The sequence below is a fragment of the Nanorana parkeri genome, unplaced genomic scaffold (assembly GCF_000935625.1).
Source record: "Nanorana parkeri isolate BGI_ZX_2015 unplaced genomic scaffold, ASM93562v1 scaffold1957, whole genome shotgun sequence".
NCBI lineage: Eukaryota > Metazoa > Chordata > Amphibia > Anura > Dicroglossidae > Nanorana > Nanorana parkeri.
The window spans coordinates 8,354-23,028 of record NW_017308225.1 but is presented as its reverse complement, the minus strand read 5'-3'; the positions used below and the strand labels follow the sequence as shown (position 1 = coordinate 23,028).

General features: G+C 46.2%; 1 protein-coding gene across 1 annotated transcript; it reads left to right on the top strand.

Moving 5' to 3' along the window:
* Positions 1-1,894: 1,894 nt before the first annotated feature.
* On the top strand, positions 1,895-14,657 carry VEGFA (vascular endothelial growth factor A; the record flags this gene model as incomplete). Its single annotated transcript, XM_018572174.1, has 7 exons — positions 1,895-1,949; positions 4,535-4,731; positions 5,457-5,533; positions 5,647-5,688; positions 8,785-8,850; positions 11,135-11,272; positions 14,380-14,657. Coding segments are annotated over 7 exons (597 nt in total), but the record flags the coding sequence as incomplete, so codon positions are not given.
* Positions 14,658-14,675: the final 18 nt, after the last annotated feature.

Genomic DNA, 14,675 nt, shown 5'->3' with positions numbered 1-14,675 from the left:
AAGTCCTCATGACAGCCAGGAAACTGGCATTCGAGCAATGGCGGCCTCCATGTTATTCTCCAGAGCCTTCTGCAAAAAATAAATGCTTTTTTGTGTGCCGGCATACCTGTGAAAGATTTATATATGTTGGCCCCCATGTTTTTAGCTTGGCCTCCAGGGGTTAGGAGGTCACCTGACCTCTGCAAGAGGCTGCCTAACATCACTGTCCTCCGGCTCCTGAGTGTGCAGAACTGTGCCAGATAACAGAGCCCCCCAAAGCTGGCCGTACACCTGAGGATATTTCTCGTTCTGGCGAATAAGAAGAATGAGAAATCGGTTCCCCCTAAAGAGCACGGATGGAGGAATCTTCCCTTTTTGGCTCTTGTATTCCAACACCTGGCTTCTGCTACTGCTGTTAAAAAAAAAACAAAAAAAAAAACCCTGGAGCTGATTGGCTGCTGTCAGTGTTTAGGCCACCCAGCTCCATGCACAGATCGAATCTCAGCCGATTACAAAATCCGATTTTGTGTGTGGTCCTGCTGGCACCTGCAAAAGTGAGCTCTTTTTTTTTTTTTCAACCTGGGTGGTGCCAACAGGGCCACCCACAGATCCGAATGAGCTGCAATGTGATCTGTGTGCCCGGCCTAAGAGGAATGTAAACCACTGCAGGCCTTTATTTGAGGTTACGCATGCTCACAAGCTGGGATGCAGTGTGAAGCAGATGCATAAAATAAACAAACCTGTATAATAGGAATCGTACTGTATCCCTAACTCTTCAAGTACACGTCCTTCTTCCCTGGTATTGGTCAGTAGCCGAGCTCTGCGTTCTAGACTCCATTGTCCCTGACGGGGGCGCCATCAAAATGTTCACCCCTCAGATCTTCTTAGCTATGGGTGAGCAGGTTTATTTCCACGATCCGTCATCTTCCTGCTCCGTGTAATCAATGAGGCGACATCTTCTATGACCGAAGTGGCTGACGGATCTCTTTATTTCCATGCAAACATCATTTTGCATTATCTATACCAGGGGTAGTCAACCTCGGCCCTCCAGCTGCACTGACACTACCGATCCCACCATGCCTCTCTTTCTGGGAGTCATGCCTGTGGCTGTCAATCTTGCTTAGCCTCATGGGACTTGTAGTCCTGCAGCAGCGCCGAGGTTACCTGGCCCTGGTATATACACTTAGTGGCCAGATTATTATGACCACCCCATCAGTACTTCGTTGGGCCACGAGATGACTCCATGAGATGACTTCGTTGGGCCGCCTCGTGACTCCACGAGATGTTGAAAGGTGATGCGAGGAATCTGACACGGCACTGTTGCCCTTCTGTTGTCTTGTACCAGTCTTGCCCCTCCCCGTTCTGCCCTAACATTGACTAGTCGCTGACGGCCACAATTCGCACGTTCAGACCCAGATTTTCGGCTGACAGTCCGGTCTTTAAACACTTTAACAACAGCTGCTCTTGAACATTTAAGGAATTCTGCTGTTTTGCTGATACTCGCTCCATGGCTCCGAGCGCCAACAATCATCCCACGTTCAAAGGCTGTTAAATCGCGTTGTTTCCCCGTATCTTCAGAAACAAATCACTTCTACTGTCGTGGTAACCAACCCGCTTCCCTATTTATAATGGTCTGGCCCTCTAGCAACTTCAGCGCCAAATTATAGCTAATTTGCCTACAAACGTCAGGTGGTCATAATAATCTGGCCACTCAGTGTATATATGTAAGATGGCATTTGTATCAGATTATACAAGGACGCATATGTTGTCTTTAGTTGTATGCTCCTGGACATGCAGATTCTGCTCTGAATCTTTCTTGTTGTATCCTTTCAATAAAACTTTATAGAAATGTGTGCCCCTCTTACATACAATGTTGCACCTTTTTCTGACCTTTTTGTGTATCTTTTTTTCTTAACTGCAGCTTTCCCAGGCGGCCCCTACACAAGAAAAGGAGTACAAGTCCACACAAGGTAAGGGTCATGTCTTTTTTCTGTGTTTTTGTCATGCAGTTTTTTTGTTTTTTTTTTGCTGTATTGTGCGTTCTGTTAACTTCATAGAAGCCACTGGCGTTCTATATTATGTCTAAAATCCAGTGAACCCATCGCACTCCTGACCGAAAATTACCCTTGGAGTCAGGTGGGTGTCAAAGTGACTGCAGATGCCTCTGCAATCCAAGATAAGTGTATGTATAAAGTCACTCGCACTCCAATAGAATTTCAAGTCACAAACGGTTTATTGACTCGATTGCTATCACATCATATAGCGACGTTTCGGAACAGCGGTTGCTTCTTCAGGCAAACAGAATGTCTGCCGCGTGCTCTTATGCGGTCCGGGAGCCGAGTACAGAAGTGGCAATTTGTGCTTGGCTAGCAGAGGAGTGCGGTCACGTGTGTCGCTGATCGCTTGCTGATAACGCTGCCTACGTGCGGCACCTGGGTCCTAATATTATACAATGACAAGATTTCCCTCTCCGGTGCGGCGGGCATAGTGGCTGGTGTCGCCTGACTGTACAAAATATGGTTCTATGTCAGTCGGCAAAGGAAGAATTCACTCGCATTGTTATTTCCTATTATTATCCCGCCTGCAGTGGTTTAAGATTAGTCAGCCCGTTTATTTTAAGCTGTTGAAACGTGGGGAGCGTGCAGCAGGAGGGGGGGCGCGGGGAAATGCTCTGTCACTCCGTGGTGGCATTGTTAGCTAGTCACGAATCATCTGACTGCATCACCGAGCGGCTGAGCCAGCGACGTTATTGGTAGGAGCTTCCAATAGTATCATCACGCGCTCCCCGGATCTCGGGTGACCATTCATGGCGATGCTCTGCAGAATATCCGCCATCCCTGTCCCTGGCATACACCTTGCTGGTGTAGGGGATGGTTTTCCATGATGTCATCTCCAACCGCAGGGCAGCTTGTAATGCTTGCAGTCCTACACGCCAGCGGTCCCCACGGACGCTGACCCGAGCTCGCGTCCCATTTACTTTCTGCTGGTTGTTTTGAAAAGTTCTGGAGAAATGTCTGATGGAGATTAGATAGCCGCTCTGCGCTGGTGCCAAAACCCGATGCTGTGTGTACCCAAATGAAAAGTTCTGTTTATATTTGATTTCCTTTTGTGCAAATTCCAAGTGCAGCAGTATAGTAGCAAGTATGGGGCAGCAAGAGAGTGCAGTGACTGCACATGTAATATGCAGGGATATGAATAGGAGAGTGCTGGGACTGCCCATGTAACATGCAGGGATATACATAGAAGAGTGCAGGGACTGCCCATGTAACATGCAGTGACTGCCCATGTAACATGCAGGGATATACATAGAAGAGTGCAGGGACTGCCCATGTAACATGCAGGGATATACATAGGAGAGTGCAGGGACTGCCCATGTAACATGCAGGGATATACATAGGAGAGTGCAGGGACTGCCCATGTAACATGCAGTGATATGAATAGGAGAATGCAGTGACTGCCCATGTAATATGCAGTGATATGAATAGGAGAATGCAGTGACTGCCCATGTAATATGCAGTGATAGTTCAGGATCTGTAAATCTCAATCTTGCGGTCTGTGGGGGAGAGACACAAGCTTGTATGTATCTGAATGCACAAGTAGTTTCCTTTTAGAAGGTCCAGTGGCTCAGCATGGGAGCGCAGCTGCTGCCAGTGCTAAAATACTATAATTGGCAGGAGAATGATTATTACTCTTTCCAGGTTTGGTGAAATGCAGTCTTTTGTAGATTTTGGGAAAGGAAGGGTATGGGGATGTGTTCTGGGTCCATGACTGGCCCCCAGCTGGATGGAAGTTCCTATAACCGCCACTAGGCACTGGCTGGGAACCCAGTAGGATTTTTTAGGGCTTTAGCTCTAATCCCAGCAGCCAATGAAACAATCACACCGGGACGCAGATACTGCGAGGGAATGTGTCCTGCTAATCCAGACACCATGTGGCCGAACACTTCTTGACTAGCTGTCTTTGTCCTCTTGTTGAGAAATGCGGCTCTAATTAGTTCCCGCACATGTAGCTGGAGATATTCCTCCCTTAGAAGGACTCCAGACGCTGAGAATTTCTGAATTTCATTCGGGGGCTCCTCATTCCTACAGCCATGCCATGGCCTGATCTAACGGGCAGACTTTTCAGTAGCACGTTCCGGGGCAATTATTACATGGGTGTGGTGGCGGCATTCCAACCCCCCCCCCCCCCAATGCCACTTGGCCACTACCTATCCTAGGGTGACAACGCTTACCCATGGTATCTTTTGAGGAACACTTCTCTTCTCTTCCCCATAGCATAGGGGTAGGTGTTCTGTAGCCTGCAAAGAGAACTGGGCACTGTTGGCAATACTGATGGGGAAAGTTCAGTGCAGCGAACGCATAGGAAGTTAAGGCGGAAGTAAACCTCTGCTTTTAAAAACGCTAAGAGGCTTATCACAGCTTAAAAGCCTACCTGTTAGGGGGCCTAAAGGGAGTTCATTGTTTAGGTGGCAATCTTGCTCGTGGTTGGGCGGATTTGTGGGATTTCCTGACGGATCTTCCTTTTCATGTATTTTTTTTGTTTTGTTTTTGTACAGTGGTTTCATTCTTGCAAGTATATGAGCGCAGTGTGTGCCAGGTTCGGGAGACCTTGGTGGACGTACTCCAGGAGTACCCAGATGAGGTGGAGTACATCTTCAAGCCAAGCTGCGTGGCACTGATGAGATGTGCAGGCTGCTGCAGCGACGAGACTCTGGAATGTGTGCCGACAGGGACGCACAACATCACAATGCAGGTACCACATAGGAGTCTTCAAGATCTTTATACCCCCCCTCAGGGACTTGTATGCAGGTACCACATAGGAGTCTTCAAGATCTTTATACCCCCCCTCAGGGACTTGTATGCAGGTACCACATAGGAGTCTTCAAGATCTTTATACCCCCCTCAGGGACTTGTATGCAGGTACCACATAGGAGTCTTCAAGATCTTTATACCCCCCTCAGGGACTTGTATGCAGGTACCACATAGGAGTCTTCAAGATCTTTATACCCCCCTCAGGCAGGGACTTGTATGCAGGTACCACATGGGAGTCTTCAAGATCTTTATACCCCCCTCAGGGACTTGTATCACTGGGAGCACCGATTAACTTTCCCGGGGCACCATTTTTTTTCTATATGTTGTGGTTGGCATAACACTTTTCCAATGTAGTGAAGTTTAAGAAATTGCATGTTGAGAAGACTTTGCGTCAGGGCCCGGGACACGGTCCTTTTAGCACCTCAAGGCGATAAAAGACGTTGTGCCCCATTACCCACCATCACGCCCACCACCACGTGAACTACATCAGGAGCATAGGTTGCAAGTCCTGCCCCTTTTTGTGCCCCCATTCTGCTGAAGAACCCATGGTGGCCTCCTCTTCTGCCTACCGCTTTGCCCAGCCCTGCTTCCCGTTTTTTATACAGGTCTCCAGCTAAGGTGATGAGTGAGGAGAATTTACGATTTTTGCTTCTTCTTTTCTTGCAGATCATGATGCTTAGGCCTCATAGCAGTCAGAACTATGTGCAAAAGAGTTTCCAGCAACACAACCAGTGTGTATGCAGGTGAGGAATTGCCGCACGTTATGTGAAACCAGACCCGCCGCCGTGTACCGGCCGTCATCAGCTGGTGGTCCTCTTTCCTCCCATCAAATAATTATCCTTTTCTTCTTTTCCAGACCAAAGAAAGAAGTCCAAGAAGTTAGAGTCCAACAGGAAAAGTAAGTGACCTTTTTGTTTTTCTTTTAGTGACCTGTCACATTGAAATGATTCACCTGTCATTAACCCTTCCTACGCTGGAAGTTCTTGCTACTCCAGGGGGGTTAATGGACCAAGCTGGATAATGTCCATGAATAGACAGACTGCTGTACCCTCTAATGCGTGAGCAAGGCATAGCTCTGCGCTTGTTCGGCCATTGATATGGAAATGAGCTTATCGGAGCATGGACTGTTTTTATAGATGATATGTATGATATGTTTTAGACAATGGAGGAAGGGGAGGTGAGCGTATTGTGACTGATGCTCCTCAGCACATTTTAGCAGTGTGCCTCCATACAGCGTCCACATCCTTCATGTTCTCTGCTTCTCTAATTCTGCTGTATAGTAGGCGAGGGGTCTTTGTGGGATCGGATCATCCCAGATTGCAACCCCCAGCGTCTACTATCTTGATGAGCTCTGGGTAATTCTAACCTTTTTGGTGAATGGAGCATGGGTCTTGATTCTACGCATGTTCTCTAGTCTAGAGGAAAACCAATCGCTGTATAATCTATACACCTCTAATAATCTGCTTTTCCTTCCTGTAATACTCGATTTATTTTTACTGTGACCTTAATGGTGTATTATTATTATTCAGGTTTAATATAGTGACTATAGCAACATAAACCGAATATGTCTCCCAAGGGATTGGTTAGGAGGGCCCTGCTCGTGGGAACTTACAACCCAAAAGGGAAGCGCCAGTGATACAAAAGGTAGTAACTGTGTGGTAATGAGTTGTTTGAGAAAGTCAGATTTCTGTTGTAAGGTAGAATTGGGATAGGCTTCCGTGAAGAGATTTTTTTTTTAGCGACCGAAGGAGAATTATGAGGCGAGTGATTTTCACTCAGCCTCATAATCTGAGCCGACCTGTGACAATGAAACTGTCACAGGTCGGCTCAGTAGATCGGGAAGTGAGCGAACGCATAGCGTCGCTCGCTCACTTCTCGATCTATCCCTGCAGAGAGCCGTGATTGTCACTCACGGCTCCCTGCAGGGATTTCCCCCGCTCCGATCCTCCAGCGCTGACTGGCAAAATGGACGGGTGAGGGAGCAGGTACTGCTGGCTCGCGGTATACTGAGCTTTGGGTTACGGGAGGACGCTAGTTTGTGTTCTCCCGTGACTCTTAGGAGAACTATGGTGGAAAAGCCCTAACCCCATAATTCTCCTTTTAAAGGCAGACTTAGTGGGAGATGGCCATGCTGGTCGATTAGGGAGTTCTAGGGGATGGACGAGCCTCTGGAGAAGTCCTAGAGGCAAGCATGGGAGGAGGTGATGAGGGAACTAGATAGCAGGAGGTCTTGGAAGGAACGAAGTGGACTGTTTGGGTGATATTTTCAGACGAGGTTGTTGACGTAGATCGGGGCAGAGTTGTATTCTCCATCTTATTAGGCAAGGTTCAGGTCCTCTTCTCCAGAACACCCAGCTTTATAGGCCCCAGTGTTAGTCCCCAGCACTTTCGTTTTAGTGGAGAGGTGGGGTGGATAAAAGCCCAGGGGGGATACAGTAAGGGCGGCTTCTTAAACCCTGTTGAAACTTGCCACCTGGCATCAGTGCAGCTGAAGCTTCTTTTCAAACCCTCTTGCAGCATCATGCTTCTATGCTGCTGGTAGCATGAAGCTCTAGGATTTGAGGTGTTAACCTGTTTGTAGCTGGGTTCTGGCAGTTGTGATGTCGTGCAATCGGGAGGTATTTTAGAATGAATCAGTCATCTGAAATTAGGGGACCAGGACATGTGCAAAAAAGATATGCCATGCCGTAAGGCTCAGTTGTGTCTACTATAGTTCTAGTCCAGGTTTTTAAGGAAACTGTGATTTATATCTTAAAAGTTTTTCTGCTTGCTCCCATGGGGTTTGAGGCCTTGGGCTTCTACGGTATTTTAAGCTTAGGCACTCATTGTAAAGTCTTCCTCTTGCCTCAGGTTTATATATACACCAAGATGCAATAATCATTTAGCACAGCTGGGCCTTTCTGCTTTTAAGTTTGCTCCAAACCTCGGAGTCACCTGCTGGAAGGGTCTGAGCAAGGCCATGGAAATACTACTTGAGGGCACGTCCCACAATGCTCTGCTCGAGAGAGAGAGATGTTTTTCCTATTAGGCTTACTATTAATATCCAGCCACGTGTGTGGGAAAGGTCACCTCTGTTCTTCATGCAGCTTCATAATTAGGAAGGGGGAGATAACTGCAGTGACATTGCTTCTGACTTTGCTCCCACCAGCAAACTGATCTTCTCAGCACGCTGATAAACGATGATCTGGACAGGTGCTGGCCGAGTATGATGCCTTTTCACAGTCCGTGACAACATCTGTGCAGAGATGGCAGTAGATAGGGAGCGGTCACGCTGCCGCTATCCTCAGCCTTCCTGTTTGTATATGTGGGCCTAGTCATAGTTTTGCTGCATTCCAGCACATCATGCAGGTATTATCCAGGCAGGTACAAAGACCTGTATGCATCTGCCCCAAGACAACAGCCAGTATCTATCTGATTCTACAGCAGCCATGTAATTAGAAGTTACAGATAAACTGTCCTTGTTCTCAGAGAGGCCTCCTCCTGTAAACCATCTCGGTGCTGGAGTAAGGTTATACTTGTGACTGTCCAAGTATTGTCTAAAGCATTCTTCCATTAATGTAGAAGAATCCTAAGTATCGGATACACATGTTGGCTGTCCTGTATGGGTGGGTATACAGTCTAAGGTTTCAAACACTGGGAAGCAATATGATGTCATCATGTTCGTTACTGGAAATAGATCAGAAGTTCCAGAGGTATTCGTTAACACTGCACAGCATTAACCCCAATCTGCGTTTGCAGTTACCAAAGGCCTCATTGGTGGTTCATTTCTCATTCCTTGACTGCTCCCTAGAAGCGTAGTTTGATGGTTTCCCCACATTGGAGAAGAACTTGGGTAAAAGGCAACCTCATCTGGAATACCTAATCCAACATATTAACTCTGCTACCAGGCACCCTACGTCTCCCATACCCGCCTCCCATGCTGCTCTAGTTTCTCTCGTTTTTTGCCCTTTTCTCTCTGTCTCTCGCTCTCTGTTTTTTATTTTTTTTCTTCCAGAAAAGCAAAACGAGGGAAGGGCCTTAAACGAAAGCGCAAGAAAATCCGGTACAAATCGCACCGCTTGTACGTTTGTATCGCGTGCTCACTAAAAAAAAACACGGAACACCCCAATAAAACACGGCATTGTTTCATATCATTCCACAAATTAATCCCATTAATCTGCTTGTGTCTTGCGGATTGGGGTAAATGGAAATCGGGGATGTGTAATTGAGGGGCTTTGTGGTGATGGGTAAATATGGACCGGGAAAGGGGGGGGGGGATGTATTGCGCTGTCTTAATGTCATCATGAGACTTGGTGTTTTAAGCTTATTAATGCTGAGATATGAAAGACCCCAGCAACTGATTGGATTACCTCTGACCTCGTTCCTGGTTGTGGCCTCTATTAGAAAAGTTCTTGCAGCTCAGGTATGGGAGCAGTGGTGCTCCAACCATTGAGGCTTCCACCCTTCCATTTCCAGATTCTGGGATAGCAGCAATTCTTTCCGTAGAGGTCGCTAGTTCTTCTCTGGGGTTTCTCTCCGCCTCTTTAGATCTCATGATTACATTAGGTCAGCTTATCTTGGTGGGGATGAAGTGGTGGTGGCTTCTGATGACACCGGTGGTGGTATCCATTCACAGTCCATTGCTTGATTGCGGTTCTATTGGCACATTGGTCATTGTGACATGCAAGATTGCTAGGCTTATAAATGGGCTGTCTGTTAGCTGGCTTCTGTATTCTATAGGCTGTGATAAACATTGCAACTGTGACAAAGAACTTTGGACAACTGTTCCACTTTGGTATAGTTTTTTTTTCTTTCCCAATCGGATTCCCAGGCCTGGGCACACAGGCCGCCTTACAATTCAACATGAAGCTTGGATCTATAAGATCATTAATTGCGGTCAATGCAGTCACAGTGGTCTCTCCATTGTTCCCATTCCCACTAGGCTATCACAACGAGCAGTCTCTCTATGAGCCAAAGTGATGCCACCATTCATATCAGCCACTTGTCCTTTACCTTTTATCAGGAGGCAACTCTTCTATATCGACCTAACACCTAGATATCTAGGTTTGCCCAGAAGGCAGCCTCCAAATTCATCTATCAGTTGCATACGACTCGTACTAAATTACTTTTCTTTTTAATTTGATTGCAGTTGTCTTTGTAGTTGATCTTTCGTGCTCCTAGTTATGGGGAAACCGCTGAAAAACGGATCTGCTTCACCTTGGGTCCTGCTCTTGTAATGGGGAAACTACTGAAAAACATATCTGCTTCACCTTGGGTCCTAAGTGAGACTGCAGTCACTTAACACACGCATACACCGTGCTTTGGCTGGGGTTTGGAGAGGTAGCAAAATGGCTGATGTTATCCCTTGAAATGTGTACTTCTCCGAGATTTAAACTGCCACTGATCTACAACTAACGTAGACCGCTGGAATAGGGCCATCGTTTTAAAAATGTTGCTGTTTTATACCTTTTTAGAAGCCAATTGAGTAAATTCTAGCATGGTCTAGAGACTGTGGGCATAGTACACAAGTGACGTGGGCGCAGCCATTTTCTACTCTCCTGAGTGTTGCACATAAACGTGGTGATGAAATATTGTTGGTTTTCCTATTAACAAGGACAAAGAGGTAGCGCCTAGCACATTCTCTCAGCTACACTTTGCTCTACTTACGCTCTCCTCTAATCCTAAAATACTGCATTTGGAAGGTTTGCTGAATTTGGGTTCTTAATTTCTGTTCTCTTGCCAGTCTTTGATTAACACTCTCTAATTAAATTAACTCACTCACAGAAATGTGAATTATATGAACTGATCATGCATATCTTGCATAAAAAAAATATATATATATATAATAAGGTGCTCCTCATTTAAAAAATTAATTGCATATCCCCCTTCCAAATGCAGCTTTCTAATGCTACGCAGTGTCTGCTTCCTTCTGCTTCTCTTATTTGTCTTCGAACGAGAACACAGGAAGGTGGCTGAATATTGGTCAAGGAGCACACCGGTAGTTTGGGGGGGGGGGGGGGAGAGAGAGAACAAGCCACCTTGTGCGTTGAAAGGGCTACTCAACATGGAGGCCACTCACTTAAAGGGCTGTTCATAGAGATTGGGTTATGAAGTATTCCAGCAACCCTTTTTGGTGTCCACCTTCCATTCAAGTTGACCTGCTCTGCCTTTATGTCTCCCAATGTGTTAGAATGGGAGGTCTAAAAGCGGGGCAGGCTGGTGGCCACCTCAGGAAGGGGGGGGGTTCTGTGATTTTGGAGGGATTGCTTGTAATATATGTTCAGGAGTAATGCATGTTGACATTTCTCTTGCTGTTGCGCTGTAGCTTAGAACTTCTTTTTTTTTTTTCCTTTTGCTTTTTGCAGTCTTTGTGAGCCTTGCACAGACACAGAGAGGAGAAAACACTTGTTTGTCCAAGACCCCAAGACCTGTAAATGTTCCTGTAAAAACACAGACTCACGTTGCAAAACGAGGCAGCTTGAGTTAAACGAAAGGACTTGCAGGTTGGTTTTACTCACACATGGAAAATCCAAATGCAAATGCAAAGATAGAGCTGCTTGTTACTGCTGATTGCTGCTTGAAACTGTCTTCTCAAAGTTCTAGTGCTCTGTTCCTATCTCTGTCCCTCTCTGATACTCTGTCCTTCATCCTCTCTGTGCTCCGTAGTTGGAGTCTAAACATGCACATTAACAACACTTCAAGTAACAAGTCTTCTACAGATATACTTGTCCTGTCATTTATTAGTGGAGGTCAGAAGGACTCTAGGTCTGGATTCGGACTGATATGTGACGTCAACTCCCCCAGATGTCACGTGACCCGAGTTCGCAGGTCAGAGACTGAGCCAAACATTACAGTATCTGTATATGGGTTTCACATACCCAAATGGTGCATAGCACAGATTGTGCTCTTCAGATCCCTTTAAATACCCATAAATATCTTTTTAATGTGCAGAAATGTAGATCTGTTTGGGTTTATTTAAACGTGTGCAATGGTGGAGAGAATCCTTTAGAGACTTAGTCTGTGCTATACTATATGGAGGAGATTCTACATCCATCCATCCATCACATCTATTATGTGTTGAGGTCCTATACCAGGGGTAGCCAAACTCCGGCCCTCCAGCTGTGGTGAAATCCCATGATGCCTCTCTCCGGGAGTCGTGGCTGTGAGATCTTGCCATGCTTCATGGGGATTTGGAGTTCCACCACAGCTGGAGGGCCGGAGTTTGGCTACCCCTGTCCTACACACACTCTATGTTGACCAGAGTGGAAGGAACCCAACTGCATCACAGCTGGAATGTTATTTTTGATAGAGCTTCCACAGGGAACCCAATTAGAGCAGTATGTTGTCTTCCACTAGGAGAGGCAAGAGTCCTAGAGCAGTCCAGCCATATGGGGCCCCTCTTTCCGCTGACCTCGCTCACTAACATGCGCTGTGCCACCTCTGTGCAGCAAAGTAAGTTACCCCAAATAACACCTGCTTCTTCCTCCATTTTATTTCCATCTCCTAGCAGATGCATTCATGTACAGTTTGGCTTTAGAAGTGATGGGATGGAATGTGCTTCCTAAGAAAATAAAAGCCTTTTGAAATGTGTAAATTTAAGTCTTTTAATGTTTGTCCTGCTGATCACATCCCAACCGTTCAGACTAAATCCAAAATAATTTTTGTACTGCACCCTGGCACCCTAAGATAGGGGTGAAGGTGCACCCTATGCCTTGTTCTCTCCTTGTATTGTCACCCATAAGCCATAGATGAGCAGACTGGATGGGGCATTAGTGATTACATATTGCCACGTCTGTGTAATAATAGGGTGCACAATCTCCTGCCCTGTGTGGGTTTTTTTTATATGTAGATAGTGTGCGAATGATTCATCCACTGACCAGCTTCCAGACTTTTTACCCAAGGTTACTAATAAAGAGCCTATTCCACACATCTCTGGACACTGTAGGATCTAGTTATTGATGATCATCCTTCTTTTTTTTTTTTTTTTATTCTTTTCAGCTTTTTTTTTTTTCTCTCTGCTCAGTTTGTGCCAGAAATGAATTCTTTTTATTCCCGTCTCTGTCCTCACTTTCTTCTAAATGTCACTGGCCCTTCTGTGCAAATAAAAAGAGAGAAGAGCCCAGTTCATTCGTATTATAATGGTCTACACAAACTAAACCTTGGGTGCTTTGGTTAATGTGCTGCTTTAGAAGAACCATGAATAGTTTTATTTGGGATGCATAAAGAAGAAGTATCCACAGAAGTTGAAAATCCTTGTTGAATCCCTCCAGGGCACCAAGTGCATGTGGTCCTGGACTGCTCAGATACGTGCTGTGGTTGGTGAGCTGGTGTAGCCGACAGCATGCCGCTCTTCTCCGAACTGCTGTGTGACCATGCTGCTCACAAGGATTCGAATCTCTAACGAGAGAAGGGGAAATGACCGCTCGTCTCTGTCAGTCGGAACGATGGAGCTGAGCACCGTCATTTTAACAACGCAAGACACCAGCTACTACTCTAGTAGGCTGGTGGGTCTGGGCTTGCTTGTGCACAGGAGGAAAGACAACTAAGATATGCATGGGGTGAGGATATGGTAAAGCTGCAAATGGTGTTGGAGGAGGTGATACTGGCTCTATATCAGTTACCTCACCTTGGTGGCCAACTACTGGGAGAGCAACTACATCCAGGTGACAGCTGGCTAATGACTGGCAAGAGGGAGGAAACACACACACACACACACACACGTGGTGTGTGGGCTCAGAGGATGAGGGGGCGGGGGGTGGCTAGAGTTCTGTGCTGTAGTCACACCATAAGAATCCTGGGGTGAAGCGACAGTCAGCACAAAAAAAGTGCTTATATTTCCCATCCACAACATGGATCAAAACAGGACCAAGTGCTACATGCACTTGGTCCCCTGGAGAATTCCAAACACAGCACAGATCAGAACAGGACCAATCGCTACATGCACTTGGGCCCCTGGAGAATTCACAGATCAGAACAGGACCAAATGCTACATGCACATTGTCCCCTGGAGAATTCCAACCACAGCACAGATCAGAACAGGACCAATCGCTACATGCACTTGGGCCCCTGGAGAATTCACAGATCAGAACAGGACCAAATGCTACATGCACATTGTCCCCTGGAGAATTCCAACCACAGATCAGAACAGGACCAAGCGCTACATGCACTTGGCCCCCTGGAGAATCCCGACCGGAGCACAGATCAGAACAGGACCAAGCGCTGCATGCACGTGGTCCCCTGGGGAATTCTGACCACCGCACAGATCAGATCAGGACAAAGTGCTACCTGCACTTGGTTCCCTCAAGTATTCCGACCATAGGTAAGAACAGGACCAAGCGCCATATGCACATTGTGCCCTGGAGAATTCCAACCATAGCACAGATCAGAACAGGACCAATCGCTACATGCACTTGGTCCCCTGAAGGATTTAACAATGATTTTCAAGTTCTGGTGAAACTTCAACACTGTACATTTTGGTCTAAAAACTGTTGGGATCATTTAGAAAATTTGTGCAAATTTAGAATTTCCCCCCATTGTGTATCGGTTTTCTTGTGCTCTACCTATGTATTTCTAAACTGTCCCTCTGTTCTGTCTTCCTCCCCGTGTTCAGATGTGAAAAGCCGCGGCGGTGAGATCTGTAGAGAGTCTCCAGGAAGAGACGAAATGGAAGAAAAATGAAGGATCGAAATCAGCACAGCACTTTCTCATGCATTCCAAGTCCCACGGAGGGGCAGAATAACTGTATAATTCAGTTTAAAAAAAATCCCATTTCTCCTTAACACATTTGATGCTGCTACACACTGAGAGCCAAAACAGCGGGGGTCATTTTTTTTTTTTCCGGATTCTTATAAATATATTATTATTATAATAAGTAAATATAGATATATAAATATATATATATTTCTG